This window comes from Egretta garzetta, unplaced genomic scaffold (assembly GCF_000687185.1).
Source record: "Egretta garzetta isolate BGI_Z169 unplaced genomic scaffold, ASM68718v1 scaffold339, whole genome shotgun sequence".
NCBI lineage: Eukaryota > Metazoa > Chordata > Aves > Pelecaniformes > Ardeidae > Egretta > Egretta garzetta.
This window is the reverse complement of record NW_009260800.1, coordinates 154,949-171,923: the sequence shown is the minus strand read 5'-3', so window position 1 is coordinate 171,923 and position 16,975 is coordinate 154,949. Positions and strand designations below refer to the sequence as shown.

Genomic DNA, 16,975 nt, shown 5'->3' with positions numbered 1-16,975 from the left:
GATTTCCTGCTGCTATGCTTTAAAAAGGTATGTCAGAGCAGAACCTAAGCGTGCATGAACCCTACAGTCAGCCTATGAGAAAAACAGTTTCATGCATTTCTTTTTTTTTACCCTACAGAACAATCGATAAGAAGCATAACAAATGAGTAAACCTCTACCTTGTATTTTTAGAATTATTTTTTTTTTTGGTTTTATGACTTGGGAAAGTGACACCCCTGCATGCAGATGGAAAAAGGACAGAGCCCGACTACTAATACAGCTTTTCGAGATGATGGGAGCCACTGGACAATCAAAGGAGGTGCCAGGAAATTAAGCCGTTCCTGAAAAAAAACTGCTATTGTCACTAGATTTTCAGTGGCCCCAGGCTGGACTTGGGGTCATCATACTATTCTTTTTCGTGTTTTGACTTCAGGAGTAGGTAAAAAAGAAAATCAGAACTGAGCCCAAGAATAATAAACTTAAATAAAAGACGTAACACCTAAAGAAACTGATGTCCTTAAACCCGTAGCCTGCGACAGCCTGGAGTGCATCAGATAGGCGAGAGGCACAGCCGTGCCGGAGGTACTGCTTCAGCAGCCGCAACTCACTCTGAAGTGCGACACCAAACATTTCACCGTGCTTGCCAAAGCATGTGTGACTATCAGATGATAAACCAGCATGGCCGGGGAAGGCTGTCATGTCCCTCCTACCAAAGGTGGTGTGCTTTACAACCAGAAATTCATTAAAGGCCTTGGGGATTTCCTCTTTATTCTAACTCTGAAGCAATTGCATTGATACTGCTGTTAATTGAGTTTCACGGAGTCATAGAATCGTTTAGACTGGAAAAGACCTTTAAGATCATCAAGTCCAAATGTTAACCTAACCCTGCCATCCCACCACTAAACCATGTCCCTAAGCACCTCGTCTACCCATCTTTAAAATCCCTCCAGGGATGGGGACTCAACCACTTCCCTGGGCAGCCCATTCCCATGCTTGACAACCCTCTCGGTGAAGAAATTTTCCATAATGTCCAACTTAAACCTGATCTGGTGCAACCTGAGGCCATTTCCCCTCCTTCTATCACCCGTTACCCTGATGCCTTGCTTGAATGCATCTTTTAAATGAGGCCTCCCCATTCCACTGAAATTTTGTGTACACAACGAAAGCTTTTCTCACATGTAACCCAAGATGTATCTTAACCTCTGGAATCGGCTTAAGCAGCCATTCAGGGAATAACCTCCCATGTATCTGCAAGGACTAAAACGCACAACTCCCAGTTAACTGGAGACTCTTGTGCATGTCCTTCACGCATTTGATGCCTGAGAAATGAAAGTAACCTGCAATATTCACATTAACAAATGCCTAAAAATAAATGTATTGAAAAGAACCTTGCCATAAAGACAAACACAACAGTGGGAGCAGATAGCGTAAGTGTATCAACGCACATTTCAGCTTTAACATTTGTCGTGGTTTAACCCCATTTGGCAACTAAGAACCACACAGCCACTTGCTCACCCTCCCTGACCACCCCAGTAGGATGAAGGAGAGAATCAGGGGGGAAAAAAAAAAAAAGTAAACCCCATGGGTTGAGATAAAGACAGTTTAATAGGACAGCAGAGAAAGAGAAAATAATAATAATTTTAAAAGAACATACAAAGCGAGTGATGCACAATGCATTTGCTCACCTTCCACTGATCAATGCCCAGCCTGTCCCTGAGCAGCAATCACTGCCCCCAGCCAGCTTCCCCCAGCTTATATACTGAGCATAATGTCATATGGTATGGAATAGCCCTTTGGCCAGTTGGGGTCAGCTGTCCTGGCTGTGCCCCCTCCCAGCTTCTTGTGCACCTGGCAGAGCAGGGGAAGCTGAACAGTCCTTGACTGGTGTAAGCCCTGCTCAGCAACAACTAAAACAGCGTGTTATCAATGTTCTTCTCATCCTAAATCCAAAACACAGCACTGTGCCAGCCACTAGGAAGAAAACTAATTCTCTCCCAGCTGAAACCAGGACAACATTACATCTACCAACATATGATGAGAGATTTTAAGCAGTAGTGCCAAATAAAAAGCAGTGGGACACAGGTAGAACAAAAGGAAGAAAAATATATGAGAGTTATAGAAAGTTTAGCTAGTCTATTAGGTAAAAACTTTAAAATTAAAGACTGTAACTTCCTTACTATAATTAATGATAGAAAATTCTGCCTCTGGCGCTTCACTTGCAATCAAAAAAAAAAATCACTGCACCTGCATAGAACTGAAAGGAATTTCCAGTGGTTCTTATTTTAGGAAGAGGTATAATACAGTAGCTGGAACATCATTAATCTTCCTGTGAAAAATATACGTTAATTCTCTTTGAAAAAAACCCAACATGTCATAGCCCCGAACTCACTTCAAAAACATAAAAATATCACAGTTTTTTTGAAGAAATAGTGCTAAAAATTATTTTCAGCAAATAAGGCTGTGACTAAGTCCTCTTACATGAGGCACAATTACAAATGACTCACTGAAGAAGTCAGAAGCAGTGTGTGTCAGAGCCCCAGCTCTGAAGCTGTCTCTGCTCATCCACTGATCCTTCCATGGCAAGCTCATGCATCCTGATCTGCTTCCCACGAGACGGCATCAGTCTGAAAGCCACACGCTGACGTAGGAACAGAGCGATGTCTGTGCTGGGTTAGACAAGAGGTCCATCTCTGAACTATTTCCCGTTCCCATCTACATCTTTTGCAGATGAGGGAACCAAACCTGCAGAGTCTTCGAAACACAGGTCAGCCACAGATTCACACAGAGGCACAGCAAAGGTCCCAACTAGCTCCTTCACTCCTTCCCCAGCGCTGCCTCACATCCAATTCACTTTCTGTCTTCCGAGCATTTAGCAAACATTTTTATGGAACTGATTTCTCTTTCTCGTCTTCTGACCAGTCATTTATCCATGCAAGGGCCTTTCCTCTCATGCTACGGCTGCTTAGAAAGCCTCTTGGAAATCCAAGCTTTTGCTCACCCCGCTATGCATACAAGCCTCCCTGGCCCTCTGCATCCAGGTACCACTATCACTTCCAGATAAATGACTCCTAAAACTGTCATCTGAACATAGCTACACTAACCATTCTTGTTCAGTAAGTCATCGCTTTCAATAACAAGAATAATTAATTTAGCTCAATCTTCAGAATAAAGCATGTGTTATCTCCACAGCTCTTCTGCATCTTGATCTTAGAATCATAGAACCATAGAATCATTTAGGTTGGAAAGTCCTTTAAGATCATCAAGTCCAACCGTTAACCTAGCACAAATGCTTGACAACCCTTTCAGTGAAAAAATTTTTCCTAATGTCTAACCTAAACCTGCCCTGGTGCAGCTTGAGGCCATTTCCCCTTGTCCTATCGCCCATTACCTGGGAGAAGAGACCAACCCCCACCTTGCTACAGCCTCCTTTCTGGTAGTTGCAGAGGGCGATCAGGTCTCCCCTCAGCCTCCTCTTCTCCAGACCAAACAACCCCAGTTCCTTCAGTTGCTCCTCGTATGACGTGGGAGCCAGACCCCTCACAAGCTTTGTGGCTCTCCTCTGGACATGTTCCAGCAAGGCAACGTCTTTCTTGTAGTGAGGGGTCCAAAACTGAACGCAGTATTCAAGGTGCGGCCTCATCAGTGCGGAGTACAGGGGCACAATCACTTTCCTGCTCCTGCTGGCCTCACTATTCCTTATACAAGCCAGGATGCAACAAACTCCACACGTCTTCTACCCATGGTGTGAAGAATCGCCTCTTTCTCTTTGTTTTGAACCTGGATCCACTTAGTTTCATTTGATATATCCTAGTTCTTGTATTAGAGGACAGAACAAACAGTCAATGACTACTGACCTTCCCTATGCCACTCTTGGTTTTGCGGACTTTTGTCACACCCTCCTTAAGTTATCCATTTTCAAGGTCACAGGTTAAAATCTACTTAGGTGTTCCTTGCAGAGAAGCCATTGTGAGCCTTTGAAAATAGGATATCTCTGTATTACTGGGAAATATTAGACAACAGTAACAGCAGTAACAACAGTAATGTTCTTCCACTGCTGAATGAAGAATGAAAATAGGACCACTTCTAGCCTTGCGGTGCTAAAGAATTGGATAGTAAAAAAAATTTTGAAAATAAAGAACTAATTCTGAACATCATAATTAAGAGAGATCACTCTTCATCCTGCTTATCCAAGTCCTGGCAGAGATTACTTTTTAACCCATCATAAAAATTATTTACAAAAGATATTTCAGGAATGATTTGCAAGAAACTAGAGAATGAAAGAAACAGATGCCCACACACCATGGCACGTGATAAAGGAGTCATGCCTCTTTAAGACTCTGGGGTGAAAAATATTAAATTTGCACTAAAAAGCTGAGGCTGACCCTCAGCACATTACATTTAAAGGCAGCATCCCTAGCTGTAAGAGCCTGAAATCCAATGGGTGGGTGAGAATGGACCTTTAAGCTTGCGTTTCTCTTCTTGTACAGAGCCTAAACTATCTTCATTCCAACAAGTCCTGGTGACAGCCCTGAAGGCTCCGTGAAGCCCATTTCTTTACGTTAGGAAAGCTGGGCAAATTCATAGCAAACCTAAATTGAAACAATGTGGTTGGTTTCTGCCACAGATAAATTCGACCACAAAATGAATCACAAAATAAACACTCACCAACTGACCTTAGCATGGAAGATGGTCAGTACAAGAGCATTCTGTTTGCAGTTGGTTTGTTCCTAGCTGTTTCCTCATTTTATTTATATATCCCTCTAATGCTGCTCAGGATTGCACTTGCAAGAGGAAGATGGGGTCTCTTGGCATACGCTGAAGGGCAGGAGGGCTGGCAAATCAGTTCATTAGGTCTGTCTCAATTCAGGGAGCAGAAGCGTAAAAGTTAGCCTTCCAGCAACAGTTCAGCAGTCTGGGTGAAAATTGTACCAGCATCCTTGGCAGAATACAGATGTGAGTGTCCTTGGCTTTCTTCATCACAGCTGTGACTCTTCCAGACAGTCCTGAAACTGTCCCAGGGAGAGACCATGGGCTGGCTGGACATGGAGAACCAATTTTTCACGCCTTTCTAAAGAGGGCTTGAATACACTGGTAGGTCAATCTGAAATGATGGAGCCATAGGATTATTTATTTCCTAGCCTGGAATTATTCTTTTTATTAGATTTTTTTTCTATTTTAAGATGTTTGTTCAGTTTGTTAGATACAAACCAGCATTCCCTGCTCTTAGTATCTAGCATAAAGAAACCTTTTGCATACTCTAAGACATATCCAGCCAGTATCTGCTCTACTACCTGGATAGTGCTTCCCTGAATATTTCACCTACTTGATAATTTACTTGTAAAATAGGATAGTTCTGTTAGGTTTCCCATATATATTTTTATATATATTATAAATATATATCTAGGATGAGAGGAAATGGCCTCAAGTTGTGCCAGAGGAGGTTTAGATTAGATATTAGGAAAAATGTCTTCACTGGAAGGGTTATCAGCCACTGGAACAGGGTACCCAGGGAAGTGGTGGAGTCCCCATCCCTGGAGGTATTTAAAAGATGGGTGGATGAGGTGCTGAGGGACATGGCTTAGTGGTTGACAGGTATGGTTGAACTCAATGGTCTTAAAGGTCTTTTCCAACCAAATGATTCTATGATTTTATATACATACATATGTATGTACACACACATATAAACTTTTCCTACTGGGAGGTAGCGCTGCATGTTGCAAAGAACATGAAGAGGAGAAAGCCAGTCACTGTTTTCATCATTGTAAAATACATTGAGTCCTACTGCAAAAACTTCCTATCCCAGCAGCATTTCTAGACTGAAGCTGATATCAAATCTGTGCCTGGAGCAAACTCTCTGCAGAATAGCTGTCCAAACAGAACAATTGCAGTTAACATATATAACATGGCCACCTTAAAATCCCCCTTTGTATTGAAACTGTTTATGACTTTGAACTCAGTTATCTTACAGTCCTTTTATTTCCTTACAGCTCACCACAGATACTGTGGTGTAACTCAGCCAGTCTGTCTATGCCTTTACTATGAAATTGGTTCAAGGTTGAGAGCAAATGCAGTTACCCAAAGTTCAGTGGTACTAGTACTGTTGGAATCTAGGTTCAGAAGTTTTGTTCGTACCTTTATGCTGTTGCATAAAACATTCAGGGATGCTTTGCTTGCTTTACTTACAGACTTAAAATTTCAATTCTGCGCTTTTCATTTTTGGCCAAAAGGTAGCCCCAACACCTTTGCTTTTACTTGTTTTGGTGCAAAATTTTCTTCTTGAAAACAATTGGTGAAAGTAAAATGTCTGCCCTTAGATTACCTTCTGAGGTTTCTTTTAAGAGAACAAAGCATTAAAAAAAATCTTAAGAAAAATTAGCAAAGCACATTGCTAAATAGACTTTCATGGCCTCTTTCCATCTGTCTTGTCTTTGTTGAAAACTCGGGATTAGAGCTTCAGCTTAACATAGACCTGGCTACCTCTGAGGTGGCTGCTCAGAAAAGCTTTGGAAGAAGTTGGTGAGGATTATTTGGCACACTGTTAAACTAAAGACAACCTTCAGAAATTATATGTTTTCAGTCTTAGGTATCTGATAAGCACTTAAAATTACTTTGAGAGTTTCCCTTGGCCTTTTTATTCTGTTTGAGAGGACTACCTCCAGTAACACTGTAGAAAACAAAGCTCAAAAATCTAAACATTTGGTTAGAGCGGGCTTTGGTTACCTGCATGCCAAGACACTAACACCTCCGGCATTTAAGGAAATAAATGCATAAGGCACACGTCCCTTCATTTATACACCGTATGCTGGCAAGTGTTTAGGGGTCAGTTGCCACATTGCACTGCACAGGCAGCAGAAATCCACGAGAATGCACAGTGTGAGTGGAGCAAACGTCTGCTGGTGAGCTCCCGGGCTGTGCATTTGGTGATCGTCTGTTGAGGAATGCAGTCAGGGGATGAACTGGCATGAAGTGTTTACCAAAGGGTTGGTGCTTCCAGGGGAAAAACCAGCATCAACCCGGTGAAGATACACTCAAAAGAGAGGTAAAATAGAGGCGGTAATGCTGATGTTGGGGAAGAGCTTTCAGGCTTTTCAAGTGTGAAAAGCACAGTAAACCAGAGGTTGGTTGTTACAGGTGTTACAGCCAGGGTTCCTTCCCATTCCTTAGAAAGGTCCCCAAACCATCGGGCTGGCATAGTCTGGCACCCTTTCAACCTGTTCAGACCAAGGAACTTATTTTTCCCTTCTTAAATGCAGGTGAATTAAGTGAGCATTAAATTCTTCACACTGGCAGCCTAAGCAACTGAAATCCTCTGTTCTGGATTTCTAATCCCCAGAGCACTTCTGTCTCCTGCAGTGTAGATTGTTGGGTCTGTTAAATCTGAGACTGCCGCTAAAAATACAATTGCTTTTCAATACCTGCACACTTCTGCTCACCAGGTCTCCACTGGGAAGGTCTATGCCATTAAGATACAGGTCAAGCAGCCACTTATATGCTTCTTTTGGCCTCTAAATGTTCTCACTTCCTCTGGGATCAGTATGTTTGCAATAACAGATGTGAAAATTGACTTCAGAATATTGTAGCAACAAAGTCTTCCCAAGTCACCCAGCTGGTTAAAGCTAGTACCTCTCCTCATCTCACTTCATTCACACACCCCAGCTCTTTTCTACTTACAAAAGCCTGGAAAAAGAGATATGCCTCCCAGCAAGCCTCAGATTAAACAAACTCACTCTGCAAAAGGTCCAGGAGGAGAAAAAAAGGTGTTTTCCACTTATGTGACTGCTAACTTAGATGCCACCTCTTATCTGGGAGGCAGGCTGCTGGGGCACAGTGAGATAGGAGAATCAAGACCCAACAGTGTTATCACATAAAGAGCTCACGCACTTGCCTGCTAAATTGCACCTGCCAGAATACAAAAGCAAGCCACTTGCCTGCTAGCACAGAACGTGTTTTATTTAATGAGTTGTGAACTGTGCGAAGACCATGAGGTCTCTCAGGAGAAGATGAGGGCTGTTTCTCACAGCCCCAGCCATTTTATGGGTGGCTCGGTATTGGCCGGGCCGACCTAGGTGACACCTTCTTCATTTCCTGCTTCCTCCCCACGCAGATCACAAGACGACAGGACAAATGTTTCATCCACATTAAAGCTTTATTCATTTTCTCAGGACAAACAACAGAGAAGTGCTATAATCAGCCTAATGCGGTGCTTTTCAAACTGTGGTCCCCCTCACAGTTTAAAACTCTATACATGAACAGAGGTGACAATTACCCCGAACTACTACACAAACAAGAGCAAGCTGATCTTTGTGCAGTATAACAGGCTTCTGTATTTTTATGACTGACTATGTATATGACTATATATGATTATAAAGGCTATGGCCACTATTAAAGTTGTCTAGTATTTATTACAAGAGCCTGATTTTATTTTTTTTTTCAGCTGCTTATTGCTTTGCCATATTCTTCATTTTTGTGCCAAAACTTTCCGTGTAAGATACAAGACCTCAACTTGTCAGAAAACTCTGGCTAGAGCTGCTCTGCCATTTCCAACAGCAACAGCAAGAAAAGCGTTTTGTGAATGTTAACTTCTGGCAAACATTTCTTAGGGAAGCTTTGATATTTCTACGGTTTAACGAGTATTTCCTGGATTCTAAGTCAAAGCAGTAACTTTGTCTGTGCTGCTGTCCACACTGCTATGGGCAACCCAGCTGGCCCCAGTACCTCTACTCAGCAGTTCCTTTAAAGAGTGTAGAAATACTCTACACCTCTAATAGCTGCTCTGGGCCAGCATCAAAAGAGCGACTGGGGGGCATGTCTTCCCCATACTCTTGCTGACCTCTCCTCTTGGTGCTACTGTCGCGTGGGGAGCTGGACTGCCTGAATCAAGTGCAAAGTTGGACCTAGAGGGGCAGAGTTTGAGCTGGTGGGAAGAGCAGGGCGCTTACCACTGGCAGGGGGGACAGACAGGAATTTGAACAACAAGATGGAGAGAGAGGCAAAGGGGGAAAGCAGTAGATCATGGCTTAGGGAGTTGGACACAGAGCACAAGGGTAGCAAGAACCAGGAAAAAAGAGAAGAGTGAGGGACAGAGGAGTAAGGGGTGAGAGGCAAAAGAAACCCAGCCGGTGGGTGGAGGAGGGAAATTGGGTCTGCCTGGGTAAGGGGGGATGGCAACTCAGAAAAACACATTTATACTTGCTCAACAAGAATATCTGTACTAAGATGAGAACCTGAGGCATGGAGGTTGCAATGAGCTAAATGAGTACAGAAGTAGAACAAGGGAAAAGGACGGAGAAGGTGGGCTGGCACATGTGAACACCCCCCTCTGCCTCCACTGGATCTCAGACCTGGCTGGCAACGCTCGTTGTAGGCATGGCTCGCTCTGCCCCAGCTGCCGGCAACACCCAGGAAACCCACCAGCTAGTTTTTCCATCCCAGATGGTAAATGGATGAATGAGATGAACTGTTGGCTGTTGTGATTACTTGTGGCACTAATATACACAGAAGAATTTGCTTCGGTGGATTTAGATGTTCCCACTGCCCTCGGCACCCACAGTACAGCACTAGAGGACGGAGCCGCTCTCCTTACATTTTGCTTTTTATTTTTCAAAACAATGCAAACAATCCCACACAAGGGAAAAGAGGCTGTTTAAATCCATTCCCTACTTGGGGAACAGAGATTCGAAGGCAGCTCTCCCACTTCCCAGGAAAGCCTAAGGGGTAGAGGGTTAGTCTACAAACCTTTACCCTCCAGCGAACCGTCACTGGTGTCACCAAGGGTATGGCCTGCGGACAGCTGGATTGTACCAGCAGGAGTCAGAGACCACGTTCATCCACTTGAGTCTCTGCTAGTGGTGCTGACGCACTAGAAAATCTACCTTGATTCCCATCTCCAGGAAAAAGTATCACACAGGATGACAGAGAGATGGAATCCCCTTTTTTCACGTTTTTTTAATATAGACATAAACTATATATAAAGCATATAAGTATACTTCTCAGAGTACAGGTATTTGAGGAATAACAGTTCTTTCAGAAGAAATGTAATAAAAATCCCACTCAGGTGGAATATAGAGAGAATTAGAGGAAATAAATGTGAATTTATACCTAACTGGAGACTATAAAATCAAGTCCAGAAGAAAGGCGCATTCTCTCTACAGTATAAAATGGCATTGTCATGCTGGTAGGCATTTCCACGAGCAGAGAAGATTCACTGTGCCAGAAACAGAGATGCAAACCCACCAACAAATCTACCACTGTGTTTATGAGATGGTACAAAATTCATCCCTGGCTTACGCAACTGAAATTCAGACGAAAGCAAAGTGGAGTTGCCAGGTATTTGGACGTGAGTCTATCGGAGGGAGAGGGATGGCTGTGTTGTCCCAGAGAGCTGTAAGGAGGAGGATCATGGAAATTCAGTGAAAATGGCATTTACCTACACAGCTGCCATTACTTTAATTCCCTAATCGCCTGATACTCTCCAAGTTTAAGTGCTGATGTGTTCCTCCTCCCTGACTTCACCCAGAGGCACAACTTGCTGCTAGGAGGAAACCAAGAAGATGTCACAGGGACGAAGATTTGGCCAGGAATTGCTGACAGTTCCTAATGTAAAAGCCCATTAAATCCCCCTGCTAATTACATATCACTGCAACTTTTGTTTAAGAGCAGCTCAAGTTGTAAACACTTGGGTATGTAAACAAGCAAGCAGCAAAGTAAGATGTACATCTGGTGTTAGTGTTATATATACACCAGTAAAGTTAAAGGTTCAGTATTGTCTGGAGATACCTTTAATAATGAACAGAAATATTTTCGGCTTTAAGTCCTACAGAAAATAACTTAAACACTGCAATGTAAACTAACAAACTTTTAGTTTCTAGCTCCAAAGCCCTGTCCAGCCTGAAAGACAAACATAAAACTTCCCTCACCTCACCTAGAACAGTACCTACCAGCAGCTGCTCGATTAGATAGGCTCTCTCAGCTTCCCCCCCAGGGTGTCCGGTTAATGCTTTGCAAATGTCTGTTTCCTATCCTGATTAAAATGTTTCTGTTTTCAAGAAATATGTTTATATGTGTGTGTGTATATATACGTGCAGAGAGAGAGAGAACACGCATGTATCTTACATCAAATAAAAGTGAGATATTTTCTGCAGAAATAAAAAACCAGCCCCCGTCCCTCCTCCCAAATGCAGACATTTGAAAATCCTATGCTAAGAGAAATAAGAAAGATTAAACCTCTGTGCACTCAACAGAACCTCCTGCAAACAATTTACGTAGAGAGTATCACTGTTTTTCCCCTCCCCTCTCTAAAGCACAGGTTAACAAACATCAGCAAAGAATACTTCAGCTCTGTATTCACAGGGGTTTTGGTCAGCATTCGAATATTCTCAAAAGTTGTCTTTCACCCCCAAATCTAGGAGGGCCGAGACTATCCTTTTGCCCTTACCTATTCTTTTGCCTCATGCAAACCGTGAACACCTCTCAAAAGATAACCATGTCCTAGACAAAAATTAACAGCAGAATTACTAAAGCATGGAGAGTTACTGATCGTGGACGACTGGTATTTCGGGATTAGGTATTTCCTAATAAGTATCTCCTTAGGGTGGTAGTACACCTTGTCCTGTCTTTGGCCAGCCAGTAGATCAGGGAGAAAACTTCTCTTGTGGATCACTGTACTCGTTAGGAAGTGAACACACACACTACTTAAACGCTATTTATTGCAAAACGCATGTGGTGATAGCTGCCTCGCAGAATCAACAGGAAATGCGTACGGGTTCAGACATAAAATCCATCACCCTTACTAACAACAGGATGAAGACAACAACGTTTTACTCGCCCCTTTCAGGGAAGCAGTAAACAGTCTCTAGAAAAGTCATAAAGCGTAGAGGGCTAGGAACGTTGAGCAACTGCATTAGGTTAGTTACCTGTTTCGGCGTCTCCTTGGGGTGCACGACAGTAACAGCAGTCCATGAAGATAACATAGTTGAACACATTGAAGAGCAGACCTGTAATCCCGACAACGAGGACAAGCAGTGCTTTCTCAGTCTTCTGAGGATTGATAAACCTCTTGACTGTCTCAACAAAGATGCTAAACATCAGAGCGGTGGCAAAAACAGAGTTGCCAAAAGCTCCCAGCACATCTGCCCGGCTGAAGCCGAAAGTGTTAGCCTTGTGCCATCTGATGCGGCTGAACCTAACACCGAACAAACCGATGATCATGGAGATCAAGTGAGAGAGAACAGCAAAGGCATCTGAAGCTAAGGAAAGAGAATTGCCAACATAGGCGACTGAGATCTCAACAGCAAAGAGCACCAGGCTCACCACGCACATGAGGATGAGCCTGCTGCTCCTGCCCGAGTAGCGTCCCATTTCTCTTGCTCTCTTCCCCTCACGTTGGGGTTCTGCAAGACAGAGGTGGGTGAGGAGCAACTCGCTGCCTGCGATTCTGCCCTTCACCTGTCAGTGCTGCTCACATGTGGGAGCCACTTTTATAGAAGCAGTAAAGCAATAAATCAGTTTAAAGGGCAGTTTAGCACGATTCGTCATGTGAAGGCAGCCTGAAGGCTCCAGTCCTGTAGGAGTTCCACCCTCAGGAGGCTTTTCTTTCTACAAAACCAAATACAAACCAAGGGAGAGTAGCGGGAGCACCAGCACTTGCTACTCTAGCCAATGGCACTGTGCCAAAAAAAATGAGTAAGGCCCAGAGAGGAGAGCATAAGAAAGTGGCTCAGAATTTTAAGCAATTAGAAAAGGTGTTTATTTTGCCTAAAACTTTCCTCCTGTTTCCTTTCCTGGTCTGTTTCGGCCATTTCTGTTGCCTGTAACTTTAGTACTGAGAAATGTGTGTGGAAGAAGACATTTTAAATCCATGTTAAGACATTTTTAAGAACACAGTAAACGTGAACTGCCTGCAAGGGTAGTTGAACATGTTGTCCATAGAGCAAGTTTCAAAGACAACTGAATTCATCTTAGATTTTAGCACCCCAGAGTTTTCAATGGCTTGTACTTTTGGTACATTTTAACGTTGCCCATGGACATGGAGTAAAGGTGGAGGCCGATTTCTAAATATGTGACCAGTAGACACAGAAGCTGAGCTTTAAAAATAAACCCAAAGCACATAGTTTATTTCCCATTTAGAAAACCCTGCCTATCTCAAAATCCCAAAGTCATTCTCATACGCTTGCAAGGAAGAGTCAGATTTGGGGAAAGCACAAACAGAAGGGGGAAATAAGAGCTGCAGAAGTCCTAGCTTGTACTCGGTGCCATTTCTGGAACAAAGTAAGAACCTGAAGCAGTAACTTCTTTTTTTTATGTCACTCACTGTAGTACCTGTTGAGGTCTTGAGCGCAAACTCCGGTGAAGGAAATATTGCTGCTAATAGCACACTAGGCTTCCTTGAAAACTTTATGATTTAGTTTTTGTTTGAAATGCCCATCTGTGTACCTACATAGAGACAGTTAGTTACAAGATAAAACGGAAGGAAATTACATGCAGTACAGCGTAGAGCGATAAGATAGTAATACTGATAACCTGAGCTGACCAACTATCCCTGCTGGCCTCAGACTTCCCAAGGTGAATTAACTTTAGGTCAAAAACGCAAACACCCACCCCCCTTTTTCACTTATTTTTTTTGCTCACAGGGTTTCAACAGCCAAAATATTTATGTTTAAAGTCCAGTCTGTTAGAAGCCTTGCCTGCCAACAGATGTAATTTTTAACATTTGGTCATTTGTTTACCCACACGCTGCAGCTGCAGCTCCTGAGAGTTCCCCACCATCTTTTAAGAACACCTCTAACCCTGGCAGGGTGAATTAGAGAACTAATTACAACATTGAAACTGGTACTTGCTCTTCTTCCTCTTCATCCTCTCCCACCTGTGTTACTACTTCTATCCCAGCTATTTCTAGGGTGTTTTCTTCCTTTTTGTATTAATGTTCAACTACTTATTTTACTATCGGGACTATAGAGCATGGAAAGTGAATTTTTTTCAAGTGTTATTCTCTTTTCAGTGGAAACAGACCAAGGCCAAACTTCAGAGCTCTCAAAAGTCCTGCCTTAGATAAGGTTTCGATGACCAAAACACAAGCTCCAGCTACATGAAGCATTCCTTTTGCGGCAGCGCCAAAATGCTTGTGTCCTCTACTTTGTCAATAAGGAGCAGCCCCACGTGAAGGCAGTTCCACTACATCCCACCTTACTACACTGTTTAACCCAAATTTATCAGTATACAACTAAGGAGCAGTAGAGATTTGCGGTTCCAGTATAAACACAAAGCTGCATCATTTAATCATATGAATAGCGTGTTAATCTATTCATATATTTACTTTCCAAGAGACATGATTTATTAAGATTCTGAAAGTTATTTATACCAGTATAATTAAGAGTAAGTATGGATGTTTCTGTAACGCTTTACAGGTAGCTCAGATTGCGCTTCTGGTGGAAGGGTACTTAAGAGGGATGTGTCTCTCCCAGGCAGGCAGTAGCTTCTCCTCTGTGGAAGGTCACCACAGAGATATCTGCAGGTGAGTCATCCACATTCCACACACTTCAAGCCCTACTATGATCAGGAAGAAACATGCTGGGGAAAAGAATTAAACAAATAAACAAACAAATAAAAAGGGCTGGACTTCCATGAATCCTCTGGTTTCAGACACTCAGTTGTAGGTTGAGAACAACTCATTCCTAAGAACAGTGTTGTCAACATGTTTACTCATGAACTATTCAACTGGTTGAAGGTTGGCTGTTTGTTCAAACTGATAAGGTTAAGAGACTGCTTTTAGTTTTGCCTTCCCTTTGTTCTGCACTATCAACAGCTTCCGTATCTCATTTTTAAAATACCGATGTGGCAGTGTTTTGATGGCAGCTGGAAGTGCTCATCTATTCTTAATAATCTCATTTGCTCTGTCAAAAAATGTTGGTGCTCTCCTGTCTCTTGTGCCTCAGGACATTGAAGCTGCTGGTTACCGCCTCTCCCCTTCCCCCAGCACGAGAGTGCTGCAGCAGGCAATACCCCTGCAGCCTAGTCTTAGTTACCCATCATTTGGGGCTGGGAGGACAACACTCTGGTATTACTAACGGTTTTTCTCCAAGTATAATTCCAGTCAGTGTTAGAGACAGCACACCAGAATAGAAAGACCTTAGGGACACTCTTCTGGTACGTCAACTGAAAACGAAAGATGAATGCATGCACTGACACATCATTCCCTAAATCCTTTGCTCATTGCCCGAGACTTCGTCTGTATGGTGAGAAAATACCTAGACAGGTGAATGCAAGATAGACAATTTCACGATGCAACTAAAGCAAACCCTTCAGGACTAATCATCATCCAAGGAATATTACAGAGAATTTCCAAGTGCTCCAGCATTCTGAGCAAGCTGATCTGAAATATTTAATCATTTTTGCATCTTTCTCTGAAAAACTGGGTACTATCACAAGGTGCATGATCCTAAGCTGGACAGACCACTGGCTCAACTTAATATTCAAACTTTTGACCAGGAAGGCTGACCACAGGAATCTAGGCAAAAGCAAACATTTTGCATGTGTTTGAAAAGCAGAGAAATGTGAAGATCTGGGAATAGCACTGCAAGTCTCCTGTATTTTAAAGACTTCTGGACTATTGATGCTACATAAAAATAGGGATTTGGAAATAGGCAGCCATGTAGTATTGTCCCAGGAGGAATTTGGGGACCATCTGACATCTGAATGGTCCAACTTTTTAATTGCCAAGTTTTCACTTAAGTCTTTTCAGGAAAAGGGGTTTAAGTAGATGGCCTTCAAACATACAGGAAAAGCAAGGAACAAATTAAGCACGTGTCATCCAGAAGTTATTTTGTGCCAGGACTATCCCATATTTTTTTAAGTCAGAGTTCAGAGTGGAAGTAGGAGAAACAGAGCTTTGCAAAATATCTGAGAGGGACCTGGGAGTCCTGGTGGATGACAAGCTGACCATGAGCCAGCAGCGTGCACTTGTTGCCAAGAAGGCCAATGGTATCCTAGGGTGCATTAAGAGGAGTGTGGCCAGCAGGTTGAGGGAGGTTATCCTCCCCCTCTACTCTGCCCTGGTAAGAGCCCACCTGGAGTACTGCATCCAGTTCTGGGCTCCCCGGTTCAAGAAAGACGAGGAACTCCTAGGGAGAGTACAGAAGAGGGCAACAAAGATGATTAGGGAACTGGAGCATCTCCCCTATGAGGAAAAGCTGAGAGAGTTGGGCTTGTTCAGCCTGCAGAAGGGAAGATTGAGAGGGGACCTCATCAACATGTACAAATATCTTAAGGGTGGATGTCACAAGGATGGAGCCAGACTTCTCAGCGGTGCCCAGCGACAGGACAAGGGGCAATGGACACAAACTGAAGCATAAGAGGTTTCAGTTGCATATGCGGAAGTGCTTCTTTACTTTGAGGGTGACAGAGCAGTGGAACAGGCTGTCCAGGGGGGTTGTGGAGTCTCCTTCTCTGGAGATACTCAAAGCCAGCCTGGATGATGTCCTGTGCAACCTGCTCTAGATGAACCTGCTTTAGCAGGAGGGTTGGACTGGATGATCTCTGGAGGTCCCTTCCAACCCCTGCCATTCTGTGATTCTGTGATCTGCAAGAAATGGCATTCACCTGCATCCTAACCATGTGGCATTTAATCTAAGATAGCCTTTGAAACTTGTTTTATGACAGTGCTCCAGAAAGAGTTTTCAGAAAGGGTAGCGTTTACCATGCCTACAAGTTAGAAGCAAGTCTGCACAGAAAATTGAAAAATTTGAAGGCAACATTAAAAGCAGATGCTTTATCTATAAAGTTTATGCTGGCACACTAAACTGTACTGCAGAGAGTTTATGACATTCTCTCCGATCTTTCAGGCATTTTCTCAGTGTACAAGAAAATATATGCACCAAAACGGAAAAGACATGAGCAAAGAATACCTTTTCTCCCCATTAAGCAACACAGAAAAAACAACCAAAGCATATTACAGCTCACAATACATGTTTATTATTAGAGATGTTTACAGAAAAGTCTGTGA

At 43.0% G+C, this 16,975-nt stretch overlaps 1 protein-coding gene across 1 annotated transcript in view; it reads right to left on the bottom strand.

Annotated features, from left to right (window-relative positions):
• Positions 1 to 12,336, bottom strand: part of SLC30A10 (solute carrier family 30 member 10) — a 22,068-nt gene extending 9,732 nt beyond the window's left edge. Inside the window, exon 1 of the mRNA XM_035902207.1 lies at positions 11,892 to 12,336. Within this exon, the coding sequence (XP_035758100.1) occupies positions 11,892 to 12,336 (445 nt within the window). The remainder of the gene's footprint in view (positions 1 to 11,891) is intronic.
• Between the last annotated feature and the right edge of the window lie 4,639 nt (positions 12,337 to 16,975).